The sequence below is a fragment of the Mustela putorius genome, unplaced genomic scaffold, assembly GCF_011764305.1.
Source record: "Mustela putorius furo isolate JIRA1106 unplaced genomic scaffold, ASM1176430v1.1 tig00004035_pilon_pilon_pilon, whole genome shotgun sequence".
Classification (NCBI taxonomy): Eukaryota; Metazoa; Chordata; class Mammalia; order Carnivora; family Mustelidae; genus Mustela; species Mustela putorius.
In genome coordinates this window covers 4,511,029-4,538,793 of record NW_025422171.1, presented here as the reverse complement: position 1 = coordinate 4,538,793, position 27,765 = coordinate 4,511,029, and the positions used below count along the sequence as shown (strand labels likewise).

The window sequence follows — 27,765 nt, the reverse complement described above, 5'->3', positions numbered from 1 at the left end:
TATTAAGTGTATACTATTGTCACTCAAGTGAAATGCACATTATCATATTAATAGTTACTCCTTAAAAATCGCTTTCTTTAAGCCTCTTTTTTTGTTTTTTTTTTTTTTGTTTTTTTTTAATTTATATATTTATTTGTCAGAGAGAGACAGCACAAGCAGGGGAGTGGCAGACAGAGGGAGAGGGAGAAGCAGGCTTCCCACTGAGTAGGAGCCTGATGCAGGACTTGATCCCAGGATCCTTTGATCATGACCTAAGCCAAAGACAGTTGTTTAACCAGCTGAACCACCCAGGTGTCCCTAAGCCTCTTTCTAAGAGAAAAACTTAAAATATTTGAGAAGAAAACCTTGGGGAATGCTGATCCTAATAAAGAGAAGGCAAATAAATTCTGCCTGTTAAAATTACGACAGTTCTTTTCCAGTAAACTAAATTTACATTATGTTTAACAAAGGATGTGAATGTAACAAGGCAATCTTGACGTTTTTATCTTTATTTAAAAAGAAGAGTAGATCATTCATTTTCATAAGATGTAAAGAAAATATCAAGCTTTTTAATAATCTTTTATTTTGCATTATTTTTATATAGCCTGGTGAGCAGTATGAATTAACAAAGATTAAATTATATATTTGAAATTTGTATTTTAGCACTAAACCTGGAAAAGGAGAAGCAGTGCAATGATAATCCATATGCTTAATATTTCCTTTTCTTCTCAGAAGACCTTTTCTCTTATTCTGTTTATTCATAACTCTAACTTCTTTTGACATTTGATGCTTCTCATGCCAACAGCTGCAGGCCTTAAATTAACAGCTGATACAGCTTCAACTAATCATACATTTATTTGTAAGACTTTAAAAAAAATCTTTCATGAACTCTCTGAACATTACTATTTTCCCTGACACAGCAATATAGTTAGAATAAAATTACAGCACAACTATCTCATATAAATATATATATAAAATACTTACCAGTGATGATATGAGATGTTTGTATCAGTATGTGTCTGAAAAGTCAAAATTTGAAACTCCTAACCTAATATTCTGGTTGAAATGTCACACATTTAAAGGTTACATATTGAGGGACCTTTTCATCAATCAGTAAATTGGTTTTATAGCTATGAACTTTTCAATGTTTTGTGCACTGCTTTGTACAAATGTTAGTCAAGTTATGGATTTGATCTCCATTCACATCTACAGATTCATCTAACACTACCAACTTTTCCGTCCTTCAGGAGGAGGGTTAAAGAAAAACATCTCTCATTTTACAGAATAGTTGAAATTACTAAAATAAGATCTTCAAAGAAATTACTAAAATAAGATCTTCAAAGTTTGTATAGTTTCACTATACATCTCGAAGTGTATATGTTTTCAGTGGAATCATAACATTTTAAAGCTATAAGAGAACTTAAAGGAAACAACCTAGTCAAACAGTTCACTGGATGAAAAAGAGCTCCTTCAAGGTTACAGAGCTGGTTTGGGCCTGGCAAGCAAACAGAGACAGAAATCATTCCTACAGAGAACAAACTGGTGGTGGCCAGAGGGAAGGTGAGGGGGGATGGGTGAAATAGGCACAGGGGATTAAGAAGTACAAACTTCCAGTCCTAAATAAATCATGGAGATGTAAAGTACAGCGTAGGGCATATAGTCAGTACTATTGTGATAATGTATAGTGACAGATAGTGACTACACTTCTCTCTGGTGAACACTGTGTAATGAATACAACTGTTGAGTCACTATGTTGTACCCCTAAAACTAATGTAACATTGTGTGTCAAATGTACTTCAATTTAAATAAGTCAAATGGAGAGAGCCAATTATCATATGGTTTCACTTACTTGTGGAGCATAAGGAATAACATGGAGGACATTGGGTGAAGGAGAGGAAAAGTGAGTTGGGGGAAATCGGAGGGGGAGATGAACCATGAGAGACTGTGGAGTCTGAGAAACAGTGTTTTGGGGATGGTGTGGGGGGGCTGGGTGAGCCTGGTGGTGGGTATTATGGAGGGCACATATTGCATGGAGCATTGGGTATGGTGCAAAAACAATGAATCTTGGAACACTGAAAAATACAATAAAATTTTTTTAAAAAGTGAAAATAAATTACAAATAACAGAAAATAAATAAATAAATGAATAAATAAATAAATAAATAAATAAAGAGAAGAAAGTCCTTAGGCTCTTATGTTAATCGTGATCTTACTTAACTATAGGATCCTTCTGGGATTCACCCGCATCCGTCCCCCTAGAGTCAGTTAGCAATCCTCACCTCCTGCCTCACTTCTGCCTGGGGGCCGACAGTTCTGCTGCTTAAGATAGTGGGTTGGGGAGGCCACTTTTAGATCCAGTGAAAACAAGGAATTTCTGGTAGATATATGGTTCATTTTGGATTAATTATTTGTGTTTTTGATATGAAGTAGGAGGTAAGTTTGCCTGCAGAGGGAGGATATAGGGGATGATGGGGGATGAGACCGTTGAAAGTTTGACAAGAAGAGAGAAGTCAGGAAGAGCTGGGGAGTAAATTTACTAGTGAAACATAACAGACAATGTTTGGAGCCAGCTGAAGTTGATCAATATACAGTGGTCCCATTTTTAGTAGTTCCTGTGATTTTGGATACTAACTGTAGAGGTGAGCTCCTAGGACAAAATCCCCCCAAACCACCTCACACTTTCCTCCCAAACCAAACTCTTCATCTCTCAAACCTGCTTTTTTGTTCATCCTTCCTTTCTCATTTATGACTCCAACCTCCACAAGTTACTGACGGCTGATTTGGGAATCTCCCTCACTAACCAGCCTGCCACTCACTGAGCCGCAGTATCTCCGGCTCTGCCTGCTGCTTTCTCTCCACCTCCCATCTGACTCCAGCAGGTGTCTCCTGGTGCTCAGTACCTGCTGGCCTGGTTCCAGGTTCTGCCGCAGTCCAATTTAGACTCCTGGGATTGCCAGAGAAATGCCGAAAACATTTCATTCTCTCCACATCACTCCCTAGCTTAAAGACCTGTGGCAAGCCTTCACGATGGGGACCATGTTCTTGACAGGGCACACACACCTTTATGACTGGGCCAAGCCTGTCTCCCTTTAGGTTCTGTAAGAAACTACATGCCATTGGATGCCTGGCTAAATATGACTAGACTTACCTCCCATCCTTTTCTTTCTAATGTCTATTTAACTTTTGAAAGTCTATTTACTTGTCATTATCAGCTTTCTATATGTATTTATAAACTTATAGTTATTTGCATTTACATTACCATCATTGCTTTATATACATATTTTCTCTATTAGACTCTGAACTCCTTGCTCAGCACCTGAGCCTTCCATTAACTGAACCGTGAATATTTACACTAAACTCAGTATTTTTTATGATTTCAGTTCCACAGTGCACTGTAACACCAGAAAAAAAAAAAAGAGCTAACATATGATCAGGATGACATTATAAGACTTTTCCAGAAGAGGTCAGTATAACAGTAATAAATGTATTTGCTTTCAGAGCAAATGAAATGTGAAATCAAATTATTTTGTGAGAGATAAATTTCAAGCATTAAAAAAATACCCATATCAGGGCACCTGGGTGGCTCAGTGGGTTAAAGCCTCTGCCTTCAGCTCAGGTCATGATCCCAGGGTCCTGGGATTGAGCCCCACATCGGGCTCTCTGCTCAGCGGGAACCTGTTTCCTCCTCTCTCTGCCTGTCTCTCTGGCTACTTGTGATCTCTGTCTGTCAAATAAATAAATAAAATCTTAAAAAAAATACCCATATCAATGACCTGCCCCTCTAATCAAAGCTACAGCTTCCTCAAGAGAGATGCCATAGACTTCAAAGAAGCAAAATGAAATGATTCTCTACACAAATGAAAACACAAGTTTAAATATAGAATGTAATTAATGTAATCACCTGGATGCTTCTCACCCAAATTCTCCTGTTATTTTAAAATAGAGATGATCCAAGTATATGCATTTTAGAAAGAAAATTCATATTCCTTTTGGAGTTGCTGTACAAATAAAAAAAATAAATTGACCACTAGATTACTCAATGTAGGCATTTTGTGGCTTCTTCTGATACTTGGGGGGAAGTGTAAAAGTCCCTATTTAGTGTAAAGGGGCTAATTCAGTGTTGTCAGGGATGACAGGAAAGAAAACAGTGGGATGCTGGAAAAACAAGAAGACTTAAAAAAAGAAAACTCTTACCCAACTTTTGTAGCAACATGGATGGGACTGGAAGAGATCATGCTGAGTGAAATAAGTCAAGCAAAGAGAGACAATTATCATATGTTTTCACTTATTTGTGGAGCATAACAAATAGCATGGAGGACATGGGGAGATGGAGAGGAGAAGGGAGTTGAGGGAAATTGGAAGGGGAGGTGAGCCATGAGAGACTATGGACTCTGAAAAACAATCTGAGGGATTTGAAGGGGCCGGAGGTGGGAGGTTGGGGGAACAAGGTGGTGGGTATTAGAGAGGGCACGGATTGCTTGGAGCACTGGGTGTGGTGCAAAAACAATGAATACTGTTACATTGAAAAGAAATAAAAAATTAAAAAAAAAGAAAAAAGAAAACTCCTACATTTCAGAAAATGGACTACCTGAAATGTCAAAGGTTATTCATTGGTAATCACTGCATTGGGCCGTCATATATATTCTTTAAATATTCTTTTTTTTTTTTTAATCTTAGGGAGAGCGAGGGGCAGAGAAAGAGAGAGAGTCTCAAGTCAACCCTCCATTCAGTGTGGAGCCCAATGCAGGGATCGACTTGGGGTTTGATGCCACCACCCTGAGATCACAACCTGAGCCGAAATCAAAAGTTGGAAGCTCAGCCCACTGAGCCACCCAGGTGTCCCACTGCCAGCCACTCTTACCTCCAACCCTCTGTAGTTTCCCTGTACTTTTTGTACATACTCAGCGGGGTCATATTTACCTTCCACTTTGAAACTTTAATCTCCTATATCTCCTGTGATTTGATCAGGTTGATTTAAAAAATAATGCAATATCCAGCATTCACATTTTTACAACTAGCTACCCAACTATCTAACCATATTCCCTTTCAGAGACAGATATCTGTGCTCCTCAATGCTTCTATTATCAGTTTGAATGGAATCTTTTTTTTTTAAGATTTGATTTATTTATTTGACAGAGAGAGACAGATCCCAAGTAGGCAGAGAGGCAGGCAGAGAGAGAGAGGGGGAAGCAGGCTCCCTGCTGAGAGCAGAGAGCCCGATGCGGGGCTCGATCCCAGGACCCTGAGATCATGACCTGAGCTGAAGGCAGAGGCTTAACCCACTGAGCCACTCAAGTACTTCAGAATCTTTTTTTTTTTTTTCTTTAAATATTCCTTCAAATGTTTTAAATGCCTTGTACTGATATTGTGTCTTTCTCAGAGAGCTATTGTTGTTGGAGTTTCTGAATACCATTTTTGTTGTTATCATAAAACAAAAAATTTTGCAAAATTTGCCTTCCTCGGTTTATCCTAGTTGTCTCTCAGTTTTTATTCCTTTAATGTATTATTTGGAATCAATGTCATTTTTCTTCTTGAAATGCACTGTTCCTTTCTAATTTAAGTAGTTTATATCATGGTTTTTCTTGTAGGACTCACCTCATGCTACCTTACCTTCTAACGGTCTTTCACTTTCTGGCATTCTCTACTTCTACCACATCAACAAACTTCTGTTGAATTTCTGATGTTGTTCTGAAATGTATAGGATCACATTTTTCTTTAGCATCCTGTACCCCAGACTCTCCCTCCTCTGTCTTGCTGAGCCAGCTTCCCGCCCAGCTGCTGTGTTCCTTAGCTCTCTTTGCTCCCCTGAGCTGGGTGCACCTTCCCTGACTCAGCTCTCACATCCTCTCCTCATATATCCATTTGCTTTGATGGACTGCACCCTCAAATAATCATTCAGAAGTGGTGTTTGGGAAGTAGATGACCTGAGTCCTTTTATGTCTGAAAATATATCTATTCTGCTCCAAAACTGGTTAATAGTTTCATTTAGAATAAAATTTTAGGTTGAAATAATTTCAGCCTAAACTTTGAAGTCCTTGCTCCATTGACACCTGTCATTAAGAGTTCCTGCAGAGAAATGTAATTCAAGTCTGATTTGCATTTCTGGTTTATATTGTGTAAGGTACATTACTATTTAAAGATAACTGTTTATTTTTTGGTGAAATTAATATTCTCCCTAGTTTATTTCCCATTGCATTTATCTGGCATTTCATATACCTGATTTGATCAAAGGGAAGGGAGCATCCATTTATAAAATGTAAATGTATTTGTTTTTATTGAAAAGTAGACATTGAGTGAGAATATTATATTTCATGAATGTGTTTAAAATCTCTTTACCCTTATCAGAAATTTCTGACCAAGAACTAGAGAGTAAAGGATTTATGAAAAGGAATATATGTGATATAAAATAAATTGGAGGAAAAAAACCAGAACTGAAAAAGAGAATACCGGAAAACTATAGAGGAATAGGTCAGTGCCCAGAGACACTGGAAAACACGTCGGACATTGAAATTTGTGAGAATAGTCACTTACAAAGGAACACTCAGTCCTCTTTTGAGAAGGGTCCTCCTAGTATAGTAACATTTCTAGATTCTGTCACTTCTCATTTCTTCTCAGGGAAAGTGGATTCATTCTTTTCATTGATGAGTTAGAAAAAGAAAGTGGTCGGTATGGTCCATTTTCTCCCTCTTCAGGGATGTTCATGCCTGGAGAGAGTACAGTTTTGACACTGGTCCTTCAGGCCCTAGGAGGGACCTGTGATCACCTAGAGCTGCCTGAGGGGTGGGTGAGCCCTTGCTGGGGTTGTAACATCAGCAAGCCCATTGTGGCTGCACTTCTAGAACACATTCTCCAATACATCTGTAATAGAAATGACAGCGAGACCTTCATTTGCCTCCTCCCTTTGTCTCTCAGTTGGTTCAGAACTGGGGCAGTAAAAAGAGAAGTGATCTTTCTCAATCTTCTCAAACTAAAAAAAAAAAAAAAAAAAAAAAAAATCAGCATTTAACAACGACGTATCTCTTCTGAGGAGCTACTACCTCGTTGGGGCTATTCTATATTAGTTCTTAGACTTCTCTAACTCTTCTACTTCCTCCTTTTTGCAAGGCTGGTACCCTCCTAAGGTCCTCACAGCATTCAATGTAGACCAATCTGTCACTGCTTATTTACTTCTCTAAATCCTGTTTATTCTTTATTTGATCTTAAGTTTGGTGGCAGGGACTGAGTCTTGATACCTGTATTTCCTTAGCCTCTAGGTACTTATTAAATATCTGCTAAACGAAGGAATTTAACAAGTAAGCCACAATTTATGTACTTACTAAGGTAGCTTTCTTTCTAGCTTGGAGGGCAGACAGCTAAATAATTACTCAATAATACGGTTAGCATAAGAGTGTAGATAGGAACCAAAGGCTATGGAAGCACATAAAGGAAAAGTTAAGTGTATTTGAAAGAGACCTAGTGGTAGTTGATTCTCCTTCAGCAGAAATCATCACCACCTCAGCCTTTTGAAATTTCTCATATTTGTGAATGTTTCAAACGTATTCAAAATGTTGACATAATTGTGTGTGAACACAATTGTAAATGTATATGAGCCAACACATATTGAGATGTGTACCTGTCACTGACCTGAGTGCTGTTTTTTTTTTATTGACTCACAAATAGGTTTTGAGACCATGAAGCAAAACCCTAAAATAGTTACAGTACTGTTGACTTTAGTTCAACCCCCTAAAACCCCCCAAATTGGATGTAGATACTTAGAGCCTCTATGGCTTGACAGCTTGGCTGATGTCCGGTATTCTGTAGTCTGATTATGATTAACACTGTACAGCATTAATTTAAAATCTTCCTTACTTATTCTTTCCCTACAAATAATATAAACAAATGGCCCAAAATTCTAGGCTTTGGGATCAACTGAGATTTAAATTCAGCTTTTTCACAATAGCTCGTATAATGTTAGGTAACTTAGTTATTTTCTTAATGGTCTGTTTTCTGCTATTAATGTTGGGGATAATATCAGCTCTCTGCTCAAGGCTAGTAAAATAATTAAATGTGATAATGTACAAAAGGCACTTGGCACAGAGTAAAACACATACAAATGGCATACAAACACATAAAAATACAAATTATTATAATTGTTTCTTAATGCTGTGAGTGAATTTTTCAAAATGAAATAAAATACATGAATCACGGATTATGACAAATACAGCCTTTACAACAAATGTATTTTGGCTTACTCCATGTTATATCAAATATGATAAGAATATTCTGACTTGACGCTATGCCTAATCATTAATGTGCTCAGCTAGTAACTAACTTTCCTAGGCAGACTACATGAGAGCACTTTCACACAATCAAACCAAATCATTATAATTACTTTCTTACGGTTTAGTTTTTGAGTATCCACATTTTTTGTCAACAATTTGCCTTGTATATGATACATGCAGCTTAACAGTCTGGACTGACACACATGGTTACTTACAGTCTGAAAGTTAAAGATAACTGGAGTTTCCACGAAGCTGAACTTGACATGTTTCTGACCATTGCTCTGCTTGTGTCCTCTTGAGAGTCCCTGAGCTCCTGACCCCCGACCTTCACCCTATCTACTGAAAAGTCTAAAAGTCTTATTATTTCAAAAACCTTCTTTCCACTGAACTTGTGACAGCTGGATGCTAGAGGTTTCATGACAACACAAACACTGTGTCATGAGGTCATGAGGTGACAGCAAGATTCAGTGCTGAGGCCCAGGAGAAATGACAGTGATGAAGAGAAGGACCTCGACAAATGAGATGCAACTGAAGATTCTGGCTGGGATCCCTTGTGTTTATGACTTATAGGTGCAGGTATTTCAAAGTCATCTTGTTGCAAACTCAACATATTTCAATTACCCCTCCCACTTATCCCCAAAACTTCCCTTCTGTTCTCTTTCTTAGCTTAAAGGCACTGCCATTTGCCAGTTGGCCCTGACAGAAACTTTCATAAGCTTAACGTAAATTATTTCAACTAATGTATGTTTTTGCCCCCCAATTAGCAAGTGATCAAAAAGTCCTTTTAAAAATTTATTTGGAAAAGGAAGTGCAACTACAGGGAAAAAAATGAGGGATGCTGGCCTAAGCACAGCCTATTTACGACAGACTCCAGTTACCTACCATGAAAGAAAGAAAGCTGTTTGATAATCAAGCATTAGATTCTGGATACTTTCAGCAACAAGAAGGAAATCTGGCATCTCCACACTAGCACAAAATCTGGTTTCTCCACTATAGCACAAAAATATCACTGGCTTACTAATATTTAAAAAAAAGAATAAAAATTTTTTTCATTTAAAAATGAGAGATTAAAAACTTAAAAATGTCAAAAATGAACATGTTGGTTCCAAAAAGTGTATGAGCACATGTTTTTTTGTTTCTCAACATCCACTAACTCTACTTCTAGTAATAACCCTTGGATTTTTTATGGGGGGACTCACCCCTATCTTGCATCAGTTATATGTTTGGTCCATTCCCAGTATGAACTCACTCCTGACTTAGCCCAACCTGAGCAGACTGTGGCATTCTCTTGGCCAGAGCTTATTTTAGAATGACTCCATCCAAGCCAACCAGCCTCCATCAGAGCAATCCCACAACTTTTGTTTCAGCGGCTGACAAGACAGACTTTATTTTCTGTTTGACTTGAATCTGATAGTGATTCAAGCCTGGTCAGTGAGCAGCAAAGGTTGGAGCTGAGAGAAGTAAACTTCATGGTAATTTCAAGTCCGTAAATCGAGGCATGCCTAAATCAGCTCTAATCTTGTACTTTTTAGTTATATCAGCCAATAAATTGCTTTCCTTCCATTCAAAACTGTAGAGTGGGTATTTGATCATTTGCAACATAAAAATCTAATGTAAGTTTTAATTAAACCAACGCAATAAAGAACTTGTCTTTTTTTAAAGTGGTGCATAAACAATGAAAATTGGAACACTGAAAAAATTAAAAGGAAAAAACAATTTTTTGTGGGTGGTGGTCATGGTGTAGGAATTCACTCAGGTCCTGGTGTGAGAGAATGAGGAAGTGCCACCTGGAATGTGGGAGAGGCTGGGGGGACCCATGCCTGATCCCAGGATGCAGGAGTTCCTCCAGACTCCTCCACAGCCTCCCAACCCCCAAGCAGCCGCCTTCAATCGACAGAATGAAATGTTGAGGAAGCCGTCACAGCTCCCAAAGTACAGGACGGACCCTGACTCCTTCCGAGTGGTGAAGCCGAAGAGGATGCAATGCAAGCTCAGATGCCTGAGGCCAGAGAGCCGCTGGAGAAGACCAACCTCAAAGATGTCATCAGAACGCTCAAACCGGTGCCGAAAAACAGGCCACCCCTGCTGGTGGAAATCACTCCCAGAGATCAGCTCTTGAATGACATTCGCCACAGCAACGTTGCCTATCTTAAGTCCATGCAGCTGCCAAAGGAACTGGCATAAGTGGGAACAGAATAATTTTAGAAGAACAAGGAATTGAGACAATGAGCTTGGAGACCGTCTCAGCAGCATACTTCTGGAGCCAGGTGGTGGAACGGGGAACAAGGCTGGCATCTGATAGGAGTATTCTGTAAAGGCAGGGGCAAAATAAGAGGCTGGCAAGGAAGGGGGAGATAAAAAAATTACTATCCTGCGACAACATTTTCTACTTCCAACCCGTTTGAGTGACTTGGGTGAAATTTAGTTGTGTTTCCAGCAGCAGCATTTAAAAAAATTTTTTTTCCCCATAAATGTTTGTTTTACTATTGCTTTCTTCTGGTAAATGACAATAAATACTATAGATGTGTTAAAAAAAAAAAAAAGGAGGTGATGGTACCAAGAGTAGTTTCAAAAAAATGAAGAGAGGTGATGAACATCAACGTGAACAGCTCCTTACCAACAGCTGGGAAACAGAACTGGGAAGCTGCAGAAATCCAAACCTTCTGTGGTGGCATACATGAATGATGGGGTTACTCAGGGTTACCAAATGCTCTGGGGAAGTCAAAGATGAGGACAGAGAAAGATAACTTGATTTGGCAAGAGAAGACCAGGGGGAAGATTTAAGACCATAGTTCTAAATTAAAAAAAAAAAAGGAGGGGCCGCCTAGGTGGCTCAGTGGGTTAAAGCCTCTGCCTTTGACTCAGGTCATGATCTCAGGGTCCTGGGATCGAGCCCCACATCAGGCTCTCTGCTCAGCAGGGAGCCTGCTTCCTCCTCTCTCTCTCTCTGCCTGCCTCTCTGCCTACTTGCGATCTCTGTCAAATAAATAAATAAACTCTTTTAAAAAAATGATAGGCTTAGTAATGATTCAAAGATACTTCCTAAAAAAGCCCCGACTTTCTCATATAATATTATCTCATCAAAGCTAAAAGTGATGATTTTAAGACCACCACTGTTTTTATGCCAGTAAGGAGTACCTCTGCAAATTAAACTATAATCTGGCACTAATGGTCATATGCATTCCAATTAAGAGCTATTAAAATGCAAAAAATGGGCATTGTAGATTTGGTAAGATATGGTAACAATGCAATGGAGTGAATAATAACAGCAGTTGTCTGTCATTCATGATGCATTTAAGTAGTATTCATCAAGGATTATCTCTGTCATACACTTGAGTTGCTTTTGTTGACTAGTTCTTATGTTTGCTAGAATAATGAGAAATTCAGTTCTCATAGTCTCAGTAATTGCCTCAGAAAAGTAATGCTCTTTTAGGTGGGTGTATGGCAATGCTTCCTATTGTATATAGAGGTTGCTTAATGGAATTAATGATTGACTCTCTCTGAAACTGTTTTTCTGGGATGCTGAGTTGGTTTGTCTTATATGAATCAGTTATATGCAAAGGCTACCAGGATCCTGCTGAAGCCACTTCTGCTGTTTTTGATCCAATGAGTACCAAATGGGTGCCAAACCCTGTTTTAGATGCTGAGAATAGCTGAGTGCACAGGACAAAGGAGGACTTACCTTTTCAGAGCTTATATTTTAGTTGAGAGCAAACAGCCAATCAATGTGAAAACAATAATCAAGAAAATTTCTCACCCTGGCAAGTTTATTAAGAAAGTAAGCATGGGGATGGGGAGAATATTTAAGCACATGGTCAGGGCAGCCCTTTGTGGGATGACCTGAAGAATGAGAAAGAAGTTATCATGAAAAGACCAGGGCAAAGTGTGATAAAGGTAGGGGATTGCTCTGTGTAATGGCCCTGGGGAAGGAATGATCTATGTTTAAGTGACACAAGCAAGGCCTAGGAGTGGGAACATGGTACATGGAACAGACCAGATAAGGTCGGAGAGAATGAGGCATGAAGAGCAGTGGTTCTCAGCTGTGACCACACATTAGCAGCGACCAGGAAGTAGATAAAATAATACCATTGCTTAGGATCCTCTCCAGACATTCTGATGTATTTGCTATGACAGAGGCCCTGCTCTAGGTATTTGTCAAGTTCCCTAGGCAGTTCTAATGGGTGGCCATGGTTGATAATCTCAGCTGCACAGCAATGTAGCTATAGTTCCCTCTAAGAGAAGACCTTATTCCAAACACTAGATGTATTATCCATGAAATACTGCCCATTTCTTCTAACAAGCCCCTTCCGTTGGGCTGTCACTCTCTCCCTCTCCTTTCTGCTCCCTGCCCGGCTACTTTCAGGAGGTCTGTGCCAGGCTGGGATATGTTTTGATCTAACTGGAATTTTCTTCATGACCCCAAATATTTGTGTTTGTCCAGTTTTCATGTCTGTTTATTTGGTTTCTTTCTCTCCTCTCCTTTCATTCTCTTTCCTCCACTCCTCTCTCCTCCTGTCTCCTCCCTTTTCTTCTGTCCCTCCTCGCTCCCTCTCTCTCTTTTTTCACAATACAAGATCTGTCCTATGCTTAGCTTCAAAAGTCAGCTTGCCTCCTGGCATTAGACTTTTCTGAGTGACTCCACATCTGCACACCTTTGCATCTTGGCACAGAGCTTGTGCAAGAGATGCCCTGCTGTCAGCTAGTTTATTTCCTCCTCCCACGGTATGGGAGGTGTGCACACTGCACCATGCAGGATGGGCCATAAACCAAAAGGGTTTCTTGTATACAGAAGTACCTAAAAAGTACATGAAGATAAAGAAATAAGTTGAAGGAGATAATTTTAAAAGTACTAAAAATGGACTTAGCCAGCTTCTTTAAGTTTGTCATGTTGTCAGTAAAAGTCATGGTTGACCCAAAGATAGCCTTATATATTAACTATTCAGGAGTCTGTAACTGTGTGACTAGATGGAGAGGCTACATCAAGTATCCAGAGAGGTGTATAGGAACATGAGTCTTGTTTTCTTTTTGATCTGATCTACGAGGATGTATAGCTGTACCAAATCTTTGGGAATAACACCTATTTATTATGTTCATTTTACTATAGTTACATCAGCTCAACATTTTTCTTTTTTTTGCCATTTTATTTTATTTTTTAAACATATAATGTATTGTCTGTTTCAGGGGTACATGTTTGTGATTCATCAGTCTTACACAATTCACAGTGGTCACCATAGCACAGTTGAATGCTATAGAGCCATAAAAAACAAAATCTTGCCATTTGCAGGACACACTCTTTACACACACACACACACATGCACACACAGAGTACTGTGTTTTCTGAGCCTGCAGCTCCTATGTCCTCTCTCTCGCTAGTCTTTCAGACACATACCTGTTCAATCCCCACTCTTTTGGGTAACTTCTCACTCATTTTGTGGTTTGGGTTTTGGTTGTCTCCTAGTTTTGTTTAAAATAGAATCTGAAGGAGTTTTTCACTAACTTTGCTGCTTTTGAATGATTTTAGGAGGAATCACTGTGGAAATACTACCCTCATGTTGTCATCTTCAACGTGGAAGTCTGTTACCCACGTGACCCTTCACTGTAGGGTTAAGAGGGTTGTTAGTGACTTGTGAAAACTACTTGGAGGCACCATGGGTATGCTTTTGTGGATCCTCACTCCTGAAAGAATTTTGGTCTTTCACACAATCTTAGATAGCCAAAGAAGAGGAAAATAGTGAATTCTGTTTCAGCAAAAACTTAAACAGAGCACAGAATTGAAGATGATTCCTTGGCCTTGGTTTGAGTCAGATTCTCAGGATTCCCTGTTCCTCTATAGATCTTATCCTACTTTCAGAGCTTATATTCTGGCAATGTGAGTGCTCTCTTTCGGAACATTATTCTGTTCAGTTCACCTTTATGCCCAGGAGTGTAACTGAAAGCTTAGTCATTTTTGACAGTTTGTTTCAACTCAATAGAATGAAGTAATTGCCTTAGGTTCCCACAATGAGAATTTTCTTTTTCTTTTCTTCTTTCTTTCTTTCTTTTTTTTTTGGGGGTGTATATTTGAAAGAAATAGTTAAGCTTTTTTCCACATCTATGCTATGCTGGGTGAACATAAAGTCTACTACTATTTGATAGATATGGCTGGTAAAATTTCACACGTCCCTATGTCCCCAAGTGGCTGTGAGTTCATTTCCACTACATGTAGTGCAGACTCCTGCTTCTCTCCCAGGACCACATTTGTTTCCTTTCTACTGAAACTATCACTGAAAACACCCCACTTATGTGTCCAGGAAACAGTCTTATTCTTTGGGCCAATTCTGAGCATCACATATTCTGATAAAATGTTTAGGCTTTGTGCAAGAAACATTTTTATTTAGCTACATTAGACTTAAGCATTTGCAAAGCATTCTTTCAACATAACATATATGATACACTTCTAAAAATATATATTCAGATTTGCAAGCAAATTTGTAGAATACAGCCAACTATTTGGATGCAAACTGTATGGTACACTGTGAGGAAGGAATACTAGGTCTTTTTCTTCCCATATCAAAAATAATGCAAAAAAGTTTGACTTGTATGAAAAGACATACTCTTAGAAACGCTTTTAGGAAAAAAAAAGTCATATAATTTTTGCGTTTAAAAATATTTTACACAAAACTGGGTAATGGTGGATGGATAAACAAACTGATACATCCAGACAATGGAATATCATCCAGCAGTAACAGGAAATGAGCTCTCAAGTTATTAGAAGATGTAGGGGAAACTTAAATGCCTACTATTAAGTGAAAAATGCCAATATGACAAGGTTACGTGTTTCCAACTATATGAAATCCTGCAAAAGGCAAAACTATGAAGACAATAAAAAGATCACTGCTCCCCAGGAGTCTGCGGTCAGAAAGCGCTGACGAGGTGGAACACAGGGAAATTTCAGGGCATGGAAACTATTCTTTATGGTGCTATAATGGGGGATACATGTCATTACACACTTGTCCAAACCTAGAGAACGTACAACACCAAGAATGAGCTCTGAAGCAAACTGTGACCTTTGGGAGATAACAGTGTTGTAACAACTGTAGGAGGGAATGCTGATAATGGGAAGGCTGTGGGGGTGGCAGGAGGAGTATGGGAAATCTCTCTACCTTCTTCTCAATTTTGCTGTCGGCCTAAAACTGCCTTCCTTCCCAAGTCTTTTAAAAATGTTATCTGTCATTGCAGGATGGGAGGGGGGTAGGTGGATGGGGTAACAGGGTGATGGGCATTAAGGAGGGCAGTTGATGTGATGAGCACCGGGTGTTATAGGCAACTGATGAATTACTGGACTCTACATCTGAAACTAATGATGCTGGCTACTTGAATTTAAATAAAAAAATATATAAAAATAAATTGATTAATTAAAAAACTTTTACCTTCATCCCCTGCTATTTTGTTCCTTTTAAAAATACAATATTTGTATTTCAGAGTTAGCCCAAGAAATATCAGGAATTTACTGGCTGAATTTGGTAAATAACATAATTATTGATTTGAGGATAATGCTATAATATTCATTTTATGTTCTTTCATTGTTCAAAAACTATCTTAAATCATTTTTTGCCCCAATTTTTTCACATTGAAATGGAGTAAGTTGATTAAAATTGTTCAAACAAAACTATATCAAAACAAGCACAGGACAAGATTGCTTTAAATAGCTCATAGGTAGGCTGGGAAGAATTAATTTTCTGCCTTTAATAAACCAGTCATAGGTGTAGCCACCATCTTTCTCTAAAGGTTTTCCTTTTACGTAAGCCTCAAACATGTATTAATCTTACGCTAATTCATAAATAGGGGAAGGCACCCATGGTGGGGGTGGTGGTCATGGGAATGTAATGGCCTGAAGAAGTTGAAGGCGAAAGCCGGAGGGGAGGACCTGAGCCAAGCTGCTTTGAAGAGAGAAGGATGGAGGGGCATGGTTAAGATTATGGCTGGGGAGAACAGGAAGTTGAGGCAGTGCATACCTGAGTGCCCCATCATCTCAGCTGAGCAGGAGAGACCTCATCTGCTAGGGATGGTAAGGACAGCAGATACGGTCTGGAATGGCTTTCAGTGAGAAGGGAGAGGGAAAAGTGGAGCATAAATGAAATCACAGCATGAGGCTAAGGGTCCTTCCAGCTGAGACCGGAGGCTGTGAATGTTCAGCACTGGCAACTGAACACTTACGGGATTTTAAAAACATTTTTGGAATAAGAATAGGAAAATCACACTACAGGAGTGATCTGTGACAGGACTTTGCTCAGTGGATGGAGCAGATACACACGGACAGGTGGAAGCTGACGATGCTGATCAGGCCAAGGAAGTTCCGGCCATCAGCATGGGTCCAGTGGTGTGGAAAGGCAAAAGTCAACAGGAGGAGGAGGCTAAAAGGCTGAGACAGAAATGGAGGGGTGGGGCCTGCCTAGGCTTCTTCATGATGTTTCCCATGTGCAGAGAAGTCCCAAGAGGTTTCTGTGCTCAAACTTGAGAAGACGGAAAAAAATTAAGCCTAACTCCACAATAATTTGCTGAGCAACCCCAGATGGTGGTAGATACCAACCTGCAGTCTAAGCATCACAGAAGCAGAGGCCACTGGACCCCAATTCAGGAAACGGGGAAGCCATGTAGAGCGAGGCTTTCATGGAACCTAGCACCCACTCGGATGGACATGGGAAAGGTGTTAACCTGGCTGTGTGGGAGAATAAATGAAAACCAATGTTAACAACCAGAGCAGTAATGGTTTGAAGTGAATAATGAAGCAGCCCATTTTGGACAAGGAAAGAATGTGGGGTGAGTGAACTATCGTATGGAGGTACTTCGTCTACAGTTTGAAATTAGTTAGTGACCCATAAGAATTTTGCAGTGCTACAACTCAGACCCTTGCTAATGAAATTCTGGCCTTTGAATTTTTTCCCTGTCTTTTCTGAATGCAGCAGATCAAATTTTAAAGATCCATTTAACTGGGGCAAGAGTTGACAAAATCAGTCACATTTTGGATATAACATAGAACTCACGTCAAAAGCATATGCTATGGAAAATTTTCCACAGCCCCCCCCGCTTTATTGAGATGTAATTGGCAAATAAAAACTGTACATATTTAAGGTGTATAACTTGACCTTTGACATACACTGTGAAATGACCACCAGAGTCAAGCTAATAAGCACAATCATCACCTCACATCGTTACTGTTTCTCCTTCCTTCCTTCCCTGGTCAGAATACTTAAATGTCATCATCTTAGCAAATTTCAAGTATACAATACAGTATGAAGTATCACCTCACACCTATTACAGTGGTATTCTCAAAAAAAGGCAGGAGATAACAAGTATTATCTAGGATGTGGAGACACTGGAACTCGTATACACTGTTGGTGAGAATGTAAAATGGTGCAGCCATTATGGAAAACAGTGTGGAGCTTCCTCACAAAGTTTAAAAATAGAACTGTTACCTGATCCAGTAATTCCACTTCTGGGTAGATATTTAAAGAAAATAAATTGGGATCTTGAAAAGATCTCTTCACTTCCATGTTCCCTGCAGCATTATTTATAATAGCCAAGATACGAAAACAATGTATGTGTCCATCAACACATGAATGGATAAAGAAAATGTGGTATATGTATGCACTGTACATTTTTTAGAAACTATTTTTTAGAACAGTTTCAAGATTATAACAAAACTGAGAGGGAAGTACAGAAATTTGCCATAGTCGTCCTGTCGCCACGCACGCACAGCCTCCTCCCTTACTAATCTATGTCACCAGAATGGTACATTTTTGCTAACAAAGATGAACCTACCCTGACACATTGTAACCACTGAAAGTGATTTTCCTTTCAGTAAACTGGAATTTTCTCTTCGTGTTGTATGTTCTATGGGTTTGGACACATGTGTAGTGATACAGAGCGATCATTTTAGTATAAGTATTTTCTTTCTTTGACGTGAGCAAGAAGGGTTCAATTAGGTTTTTTTTTTTCTTTCCAGCTTCATTGAGGTAGATTTAACATATAACACTATAAAAGCTTAAGGTTTTCAATATGTTGATTTGATACACTTATATACTACAAAATTACCACCTTTTATTTTTTTGAAAAAATTATCAACAAATAACCAGTATCTATGAGTTGGATAAAAATCTTCCAACTGTTTAATGTGTAGCAAATAAAGGACAACATCACTTTTCAATATGTAGTTAAAATCTTTAAAATAAGCAACATAGAAAAATCTTGAGCCCTTCCCCGTATGAAAGTAAGAATACTTTATGAAACTACTTAATGAAATTGTAAAATCTTTTGCCTACACCATTTTACATGTCAAAAGAGGCAAACTTGCTAAAATAATTTTTAAGTTTTCCCCCCTTATTTCCAATTTATATAAATCTTTATCTTTTAGAGGAAAATGACACTCTGATTCACCTCTATTGATTATTGTATGTAGGAGCAAAATCATAAACCTACTGTGCAGATGATCATGGCTTACTGGTGGGTACAACAATTACTATTTTAAAATATGGGTCACATATATGCATTTCTCTAATTTTTTTTTTTATTGTGGGCTGTTGTATCAGTTTTGTATAGTGATAACATTTAAGGATGATCCATAATGTAATGAAATGTAATGTAATGTAATGTATACAGCATATTCATGTTGATGCATATATTAAAATATTATTTTTTTAAAACAAATCTCACCATACTGATGTTTATGAATTAGAGGTAGTTTACAAACATTAACTTACTCAGTTTGAAGTTACAACTCAGTTTCAGAGAGGAAAGCAATTTTTTTTTTAAGTTTGTGAATTATATCATTGCCTGAAACAAGAAATGACTAAAGAAGGTAAAGAAGAAATAAATAAGGACTAATTCCTTCTTTCCTAAATCTTTTGAGTATGAAGGGATTAGTATTTTGTATGAAGTGATTTCTCAAAAACAGTGTTTACATAGCTATTGTGAAAATGAACAAACCTCATCCAAAATGCAATCAGAAGTCGCAAGGAGTTAGCTCTCCTTCACTACTGCCCCTCACAGCCTAAACAGTCCAGCAGGAGGGAGTCAATTTCCTCCCAGCCAACAAGGAGCTGCCACGATTTCAGTCACCTGCAGCCAATTAGAAGCCACTACTACTTCAAACTCTCATTTTCCTCCACAGAACATTTGTTCAAAACCACCCTCCCCTCCATCTCCCCATGTCCTCCATGCTATTTGTTATGCTCCACAAATAAGTGAAACCATATGATAATTGACTCTCTCTGCTTGACTTATTTCACTCAGCATAATCTCTTTCAGATGGAGAGGAGAAGGGAGTTGAGGTAAAGTGGAAGCAGAGGTGAACCATGAGAGACTATGGACTCTGAAAAACAATCTGAGGGTTTTGAGGGGCGGGGGGGGGGGGGGATAGGGGTGGGAGGTTGGAGGAACCAGGTGGTGGGTATTAGAGAAGACACGGATTGCATGGAGCACTGGGTGTGGTGCAAAAACAATGAATAGTGTTACGCTGAAAAAAATAAATAAATTTAAATAAAGAAAAACCACCCTCCCACCTTCCTTCTTCCCTCTACAAAAGGATGTTTTTCCCTGTTCTCCAGACTTGCCTATGGTTCTCCATGATTTATGTGTTGCAAACTGCCAATTTCCCTATTCCCAAGGAAAATAATTTGCTGCGTGGTAGCCTTTGTTGTTCAATTCTTAAGGTTGACCATATCAATCTGTGTTGAAAAATACATCACAACTAAAGTTATTTCTTCATAACTGATTGCTTTCATTAGTATAGATCAGGGTTTGGTAAATGATGGCCTGTGTCAAGTTAAGACCTGCCAACTGTTTTACAAGTAGACTGTTCCTAAGCCACAGCCATGGCTACTTATTTATGTATGTCTATGGCTGTACCACTGCCCAACTGTGTAGTTGTGACAGAGATCTTATGGCTCATGAAGCCCAAATAGTTATCATCTGGCCCTTTATAGAAAAACTTTGCCTACTCCTGATACATCTTATTGGAAATAGATTATGTTGTAGATATGCAAGTCATATTTTAGTTAGGTTTTACTATTTTCAAAATAAATTTATTGTCTTATTATCATTGTTAGTCCAAGAAGTGAATCTGATAATTATATTACATTTTTAGTCCCCTTCATTGCCCCTGGCAAAGTAAAAAAAACCCTGAAATCAACTGGTACTTACCTGAGTACCTGTTCTAATTACAAATTCATACTTAAGGTCTGAGTTTCACGTCACAAGACAAAATACTCAAACCTCAATTTATTAGTTTCAAGCAACCAACCGCTCAAACTCTAATTACTAACAAAACTGTCCTGACTTCTATCCTTATTTTCCAACTAATATTTGGTAGAGATATTAATAAATAAAAGCAATTTAGTAACAAAGGTATAGATAGCCCAAGAATAAATCAATCAATAGGTTAGATAACCAATTTAAATAATCCACAGACTATATAATTAACATAAATAATTGAGGATTATCTTCATAATAATGTAACCATTTAGCATCATTTAATACACCATTTAACTTTATTACTCATTTTAAAATTCCAGAATTTGGTTAAAATTTGTTTTATTTAAAATTTAGATAAGGAATATCATGGAGCTCTCTTATAATCTAGCTTAGTATAATATACAAAGTATTTTTTAAATTTATAATCATCTTTAAAAATAGCTACATAGGAAATGTTCCCTCCAAATAATGAAATGTATCACACATACGGAGGTCTTCTAATATAAAGGACTGAGAAGACATGAGAGAACCCCATTTGTACCAACAAGACACAGTTCTACATAAAATGTAATACTTTTAAAAGTACGTGGTCAGAATTACAGGAAAGAATGGAACATTCTTATGGCTAGAAAAAAGGATGGAAATGAAAGCCAGAGATAACTGGGGAGTGATGCCACATATAGTTGGCAGGTTATTAGACCCACTTATGGGCCTCAAAACTGAGCCTGAATCTTAATGCCCAACAGAGATGGGAGAGTGGGTCTCTGTCCCAAGCAAAGCCAGAGCTCCCACATACAAAGAAAGTCCAAGAAGAGATTCCTTCCTCTCTAAGGCTGTGGATAGAAAGACAAACCACTTCATAGAAAGCAAAATCATAAGCTTAAATCAACCACAAGCCCGTACCATTTACAGGTGACAGTTTGTCCAGATTGGTAATAAATATGTGCTGCTATAACCCCCAACCATCAAATTTACATAAAATCTGCTCTGAGACCCATAAAACCCCTGGTATCCCAGCAGATGCACAAGCAGAACCACTCCTAGGGACACTTTCACACCTGCTGCATTTGAGAGTCCTAAGAATAATGCTCAGTGTAGATGAGCTCACACACAATAATTACAAATCACTCAACCAATTAAACAATCATGAGGTGGAATGAAGGAATCAGCAGTCCGAGAAGTAATGGAAGATGGAAATGTGAAGGGCCAAAATGCATGTAGTAAGAATTCAAGAAGGAGAAGGGGAGAAAAAAAGAGACAAGACTGAAGCAATTTTCAAAGAGATGGTGACTTCTACTTTTCCAGACTTGTACAAAGTGTTAGCTGGAAGAATTATACAGAACCCTGAATGGAGTGTGATACTTCTTAAAGACACACACACCGTGGGACAGTAACCTGGGGCTTGAGACAGTTCAAAAGAAGGGAAGGGGTGATCATTCTTTTACTATTCCATTTGGGTCGTTCTCACCATTCCCCACTTACATATGCCACCAAGTTTGGATATTGGAAATGAAAGGAAAAAAAAAAAGGCAGAAAGGCAAAAAATGAGGCAATACTATATGATGATATGTGAAGGCTGACAGAACTCTTGCTTCAGGTAAGTATGAATAAAATGAAAATCTTCATAAAATGAAAGTACCAGTGTGCTAGTCACCATCCCACTATGCACCACACATCTCAAGACTTGCTAATGGAATACTATGTTCATAAGATACTATTTTATCTATTTTATTGGCCTTTTGTATTTGCCTGATTTAGTAAAAAGTCAAGGAAAATTATTTAGTTAGAAAATGAAGACATCAAAGTTGCCTTCAAGAAGACAGAGTTCCCAAAGAATTCTGAGGTTTTTAAAGGCACCAAGGTTCCTGGTGCTCATGCTTTATACACTGGTTAATGTTAACCTTAAATGTGATGGCCTTCTTTTTCCTTGATTCAAAGTATTCCTGGCAGTAGTCATGTGGTCTGGCCATTTGAGCTATTTTGCATTCACAAGAAGAATGAGAGGCAGGATTAACCCAAGCAGTCTTCCTGGGTGCTGTATTGCTGTGGGAGGTGTGGGTTTGGTGTCAGGTCTGTGTTATTACTCAGTTCTGCGGAGCAATCATGTTGGCAAACGATAGCCTCTCTGGGCACAGTTTCCTCCTGTCTTAAGTCGGGCCCTCCTCACAGGGTTCTTGTGAAGATGGGTGAAAGGTAATGAACACCAGCCATTCCAGGCTTAACGTAGGAGTGCAGTCAATAGGCTGCACACAGCACTTTCCTTTTGAGAGCAAGTGCAAGAAGTCAGAGGGACAGCAGCAACCTCCCCAAGAGAGAAGGAAATTCTCTGGAGAATAATTTCTTGGGTGTTTACCTCAAATAATTCCAGATTAAGGGGTATAATAAACAAATAGATTGAATCAAGAATCTTAAGGCAAAAGGATACAGAGGAGGAACCACGGCTCACCACGGCTCCCAAGAGTGGCCGTTGGTCAGGACAGTGTGGCCTAGCAGGACCTGGGAGGAAAACCAATGCAAACAGTCCTTCATATACAGAGGGCATCTGCACCTCAAGCCTTTGAAATGCAAGAGAGCCTCAAGTATAATCTAACACTCAGAAATCCATGTAAATAATCCAGTGACTCATGAAGATATTCTTTTTTTTTTTTCATGAAGACATTCTTTATAAAAACACAGCTTTTATAGTCCTTGCCTTCTTATACCTGGTTGCTACTTAGGCCTTTGTCTTCAATGCAATATGATCTTAGTTAAGGTTTCCTATTTTTTAATTTTCCCCCTTTTTTATTCAGTTCACTTATTGTATGTTATTTTTGAAAAAGGAGTTTAGGAACAAATATTAAAATCTACTAGGCAAAATATCACAAGCACATTTCCATAAATTAATACCTGGCTCGTGTTACTTTTCCAATTAAGTTTTCATTGTTTTATTATTAATGTAAGCATTAATGTCATCATACTTTATTATAACGGACTGACTCAAGGTTTTGTATGTGCAGCAACAGAGCCCACCTACATGCTGAGAATCTAATTTAGGTGACCTCAGCCAGGGGTCCAGAACTGGCTTCAAGAACATTTAACCTCTTGGAATCCAGTCCAAGTTGCAGATCTAGAACAATCACCAGGTTTTCAAAGGAATTCATGGCCATAAAATAGTTAGGAAGCATTATTTTACTATCTTCTTCCTTTTCCTGCTGTCTCCTATACCAGCACAAATATTTCCCTCACACCTAACAAAATGATATGCTAAAAAGACAAGTTGTTGTTTGTAGCTAATTTGTTTCCTAATTTAGAAGGTGTGTTCAGAAATTTATAAGCAAATACACTTCAAACAAGGGATACAATACAGATAACCCTGTATTGGTACCATTGACAACACACAACCAGTTGTGTTTACTTCACATAAATTCAACTGCAGAAGACATAATGGCATTTTCTGAAAAATCACAAAGCAACGCCACCTAAGTCTTTAGGAAATTAAGTATTTGGGTTATGATACTATGATAATCATGGTCATATAAATCATTTTCTAACAGTACAATTCTAGAGAAAGAAATAAAATTAGCATTACCTTTTTGCTTACCTATACCTACGTCCATAGATATCTGCCTATTTTACCCAAAGGGCATTAGGAATTCTTGTGGGACACAATAGCAACTAAACATCAAAATTAGGGTCTGATGAATTTTAAAAGGTCATATGCAAGATAATGAAATGATGTTGATCAAAATGTAATACTGTGCATATATATATATTGAGTATTATTATCCTCATTAACACCCAGAGAGGTATTTTAATTGTTTAAAAAAGCAAATTATTTGTTAAATGTCAAAGGTTCCTGATTTATTTTATAGTCTGTTTATGTATGTCCAATTTATTAAATGGATTGTTCATCAGTATGTTTTTTTCAAGATTAAAGAAATATAACCTAGATTATAATTGTTACACAGGACAACTTTTCTATACTTGTAACCCCACAGTGGAGGTATACTACATGCATTAATGATTTAGGTGTAATATCTACTGAATATTGTGCCTAATGATTCAGTAACAACAAATATTAACTATCAAAGGAGCATAAGGACTTTGGCAAAGCAAGGTATTTGAAAACATGTTTCAATAACTTTAAAAGTTTACTATATGATATTTTTACACATATGGAGTGAATGTCAGTTTGCTAATCACTTTGGTAGCACTTTTTCTAAAAGGAAGTTCACATACCAGAGACACTGAACCTTTTGGTAAAATATTCCATCACCCAAAATTAAGAGATCAGCTTATATATATTTTTGAATAATATTGTAAAATCTGTTTTTCAGGGTTTTTTTTTTTTTTGCTTGCTCATATTAAAGGAAGAAAAGCACAAGAAGAGTCATAAAAAAAGATCTGCTTTAAAAGAAAAATAAACAGAATTCCATGGCTTTACAAACATAGATTTACCTGTTTTAAAGAACACTCGGCAGCATTTATACAAAAATACCACACATAGAGTGTAATCACTAAGAATCTACTTAATACAACATTTGGTATCATTTGATGAGTTGTTACTTCGCTGAAAAAACTGTATGTGATTGTACCACTACTTAAAAACATCAGACCATCCAGTAGTGATTTAAAAAGTATCAACTGCCTAACTCTGGTTTAACCGAATAACGTGCAAATAAATAATAAATACCAACCACGAGAACTACAGAGGGTAGTGGATATAAAGGGGGCGGGAGGATCAAGTTATAATTCCGCGAAAGACTGTGGGAGCCAACCGTGATTTGAAGGCTCTGTTTCCCCTCTAAAATGCGCAGGTAAACCCTGTGCAACTTTGCACTTCTTGGTGAAGCCACTCGGCTTACTCAATGTCAAAGGAGAGACTAGTCAGCAATCCATGGCAAGGTTTTCGGCAAAATCAATTTACAGAAAACAAGTCCATTCTTATTTTCACTCTTATCCCCACACGCACCCCCTCGCATGCCTGCCTCTCTCTGCCTCACCCTCCCCCCGCCCCCGCGTTATTTAAGTGTTAAGTCAGAGTGCAGATCCGCAAAGTTTTTCCGGCAGAGAGAGGCCGCCTGTCTAAACTACCTTTCACACTTGTCCCAGAACCCGCGCAGGCTGGCAGATGAGGCAGGCAAACGCTGTTCGGGGCAGAGAAGGCGCAGAGGGAGAGGAAGCAGGGTGGGAAGGCAGGTTTGAGGTCTTGGGAAAAGGCTGCAGAGGATCCTAACAACGGGTCAGTTTAGGGGGCTGCAAGAGAAGGAAGGACCCGGAAATCGGGGAACTGAGCACCAAGTGGCGGTCCGCGACCGTTCTCCTTACCTGCTGTACTTCTTGGGGTCCCGGAGAGCAAACGGCCACTGTATTCCCCCTCATTCCCGACGGGATGAGACCACTGTCTCCTGTCCGGACAGCGCGGGCCTCGGCTCCGTCCTCCTTCCTCGGCGACCGCAGCGACAGCTCTGCTTCTGGGCGGGGGAGCCGCTCCCCCGAGCCGCGGGTGCCCACATCCCCGCCAGGGCTCCCGGTGCCACTGCCCCGGCGCGAGCGAGCGGAGGCGGAGGCCAGACGCCCCGGGGAGACTCGGCACCGCTACGGCACCGCCCCCAGGAGCCCCGCGCGCGCGCGGGACAAGCCCCGGGCGCCCCCAGCGGGCCGCACACGCCCTCCGCGCGGGGCCAGCGCGCCCGGCTCCCTCGGCCGCCCCCGTTCCAGCCCCGTCACCGCGACCCCCGCCCTCCAGCCCCTGTGCCCCTCCCACAACGGCCGGCGCCCCGGCGTGACTCCCCGCGTCCTTCGCGTCCCACTGTCCCGCGCCCCGCCAGCACCCCTGCGTCCGCATCACCCCTCCGAGTCCAGGACGGCCTGTCCCGGCGGTCCAGTCGCGCCCACCGCGGCCTGCCCGCCCTCGCTCGCCCCCCACGGGCGCGCAGGCGCACGGGTCGCTGAGCGGGTCCTGGTGGACGCCCGCTCGCAGCCCGCCCCTCCTGGGCTACCCGCGGGGGGCGCCTGCCATCTTTCCCCCCTCGGTGCCCTGCGTCTCCTTAAGGCATCCCGGGCTTGGAGCTCGGGGGAAGAACTAATTTTCCCACCTGGGCTCCCAGTCCCTTGCAGTTACAACAGTCTGCGCCTTCCTAATCTGAGGGGTTTAGGGCGTCCCTGTTGAGAGACTGGACGGGACTCTAGCCAAGAACCGCTTGGGCTTCAGAAGCCCCGCGGTTTCCTCCTAGATCAAAGCAAGGGCCACGTCCCGCCGCTAGGGGGCGTCCCTCGGGATCTGCCGAAACTTGGCGGGGGCAGATGTGTTGCCAAAAGCATGGAATCAGGCTCTCAAGTAGTAGGCGCCGATCCATTACTTTTAAGAAGCCTCTTTTACCCCTTTTTTTCAAGGCCTGTGGAGGTTTGCTCAACTGTGTCTATATGGCATATAGTTATCCTATTAGTGCCTGTGTATTTCATTCATTTTCTGGTTGACAGCCACATTACACTTGGACCCCTCTCATCTACGCAGGAAAGTGACTTGTTTTTAGCAGTTCTGTGTCTGGAGAATGGTACGGGTATCTGAGCATGCTGGGTGAGTGTGCTGGAGGTAAATTATCTCATCCAAAAGAATCATTTTGGTGTGTTTTATGATTTTTTTAGATGGAGATATGCTACTGTATTAGGAACCAAATGGGAACATAAAGATGCTAGAAAATTTACACATTTTTCATGTAATGAAATGGATAATTGCAAGGCAGAAATGTTTACAATGCTTAGATTATATTAAAGCACACTTTTTCAAAGGTAGAGATCAAAAGGAGATAAGTCAATTTTCCAGGGAAGTGTAATGAAAATCTTTGTTAGTTATTCCCTACCTAATATGTGATAGTGACAACCACTTCTTTCAAAAACTTTACTCTCACAAGAATAATTAAGATTGACATAAGTTGAGATGTGCTCTTAAGTATATATTAATCATTTTCTATTTCACATTTTCTTTTTATTTCTTTCTACTTTGTAATGAAAAGAACTGTAATTATTGCTCTAAAAATTTCCCCATTATTTAATAAAAGTTTCAGTTTATATATTTATGTCAAAGAATTCAGAAGTTATTAATGCATTTTAATTGCCAAAACTAACATGATCTAAGTCAGGACATCTCTTTTGTTGGCATAGAAAGAAGTAACTGACAATAGCTCAATGTTGTGGATGGTGAGAACACTGAGGATCCGGAGCCCTTGGCGTAATTCTCCTGGCAGAAAAGTTAAATATATCCAAAACAGTACAAGGGAAGAAAAACCAAACAAACCAGGACTGTTTATGGAGTG

General features: G+C 39.5%; 1 protein-coding gene across 2 annotated transcripts in view; it reads right to left on the bottom strand.

Moving 5' to 3' along the window:
* The window catches only part of SGCG (sarcoglycan gamma), a 150,771-nt gene extending 124,369 nt beyond the window's left edge, over positions 1-26,402 (bottom strand). Inside the window, exon 1 of one of the 2 annotated variants that reach the window (XM_004774342.3) lies at positions 25,778-26,402. In XM_004774342.3, coding sequence (XP_004774399.1) covers positions 25,778-25,831 — 54 coding nt within the window. In that variant the 5' untranslated portion in view covers positions 25,832-26,402. The remainder of the gene's footprint in view (positions 1-25,777) is intronic. The other variant, XM_004774340.3, reaches the window with a different exon arrangement.
* Positions 26,403-27,765: the final 1,363 nt, after the last annotated feature.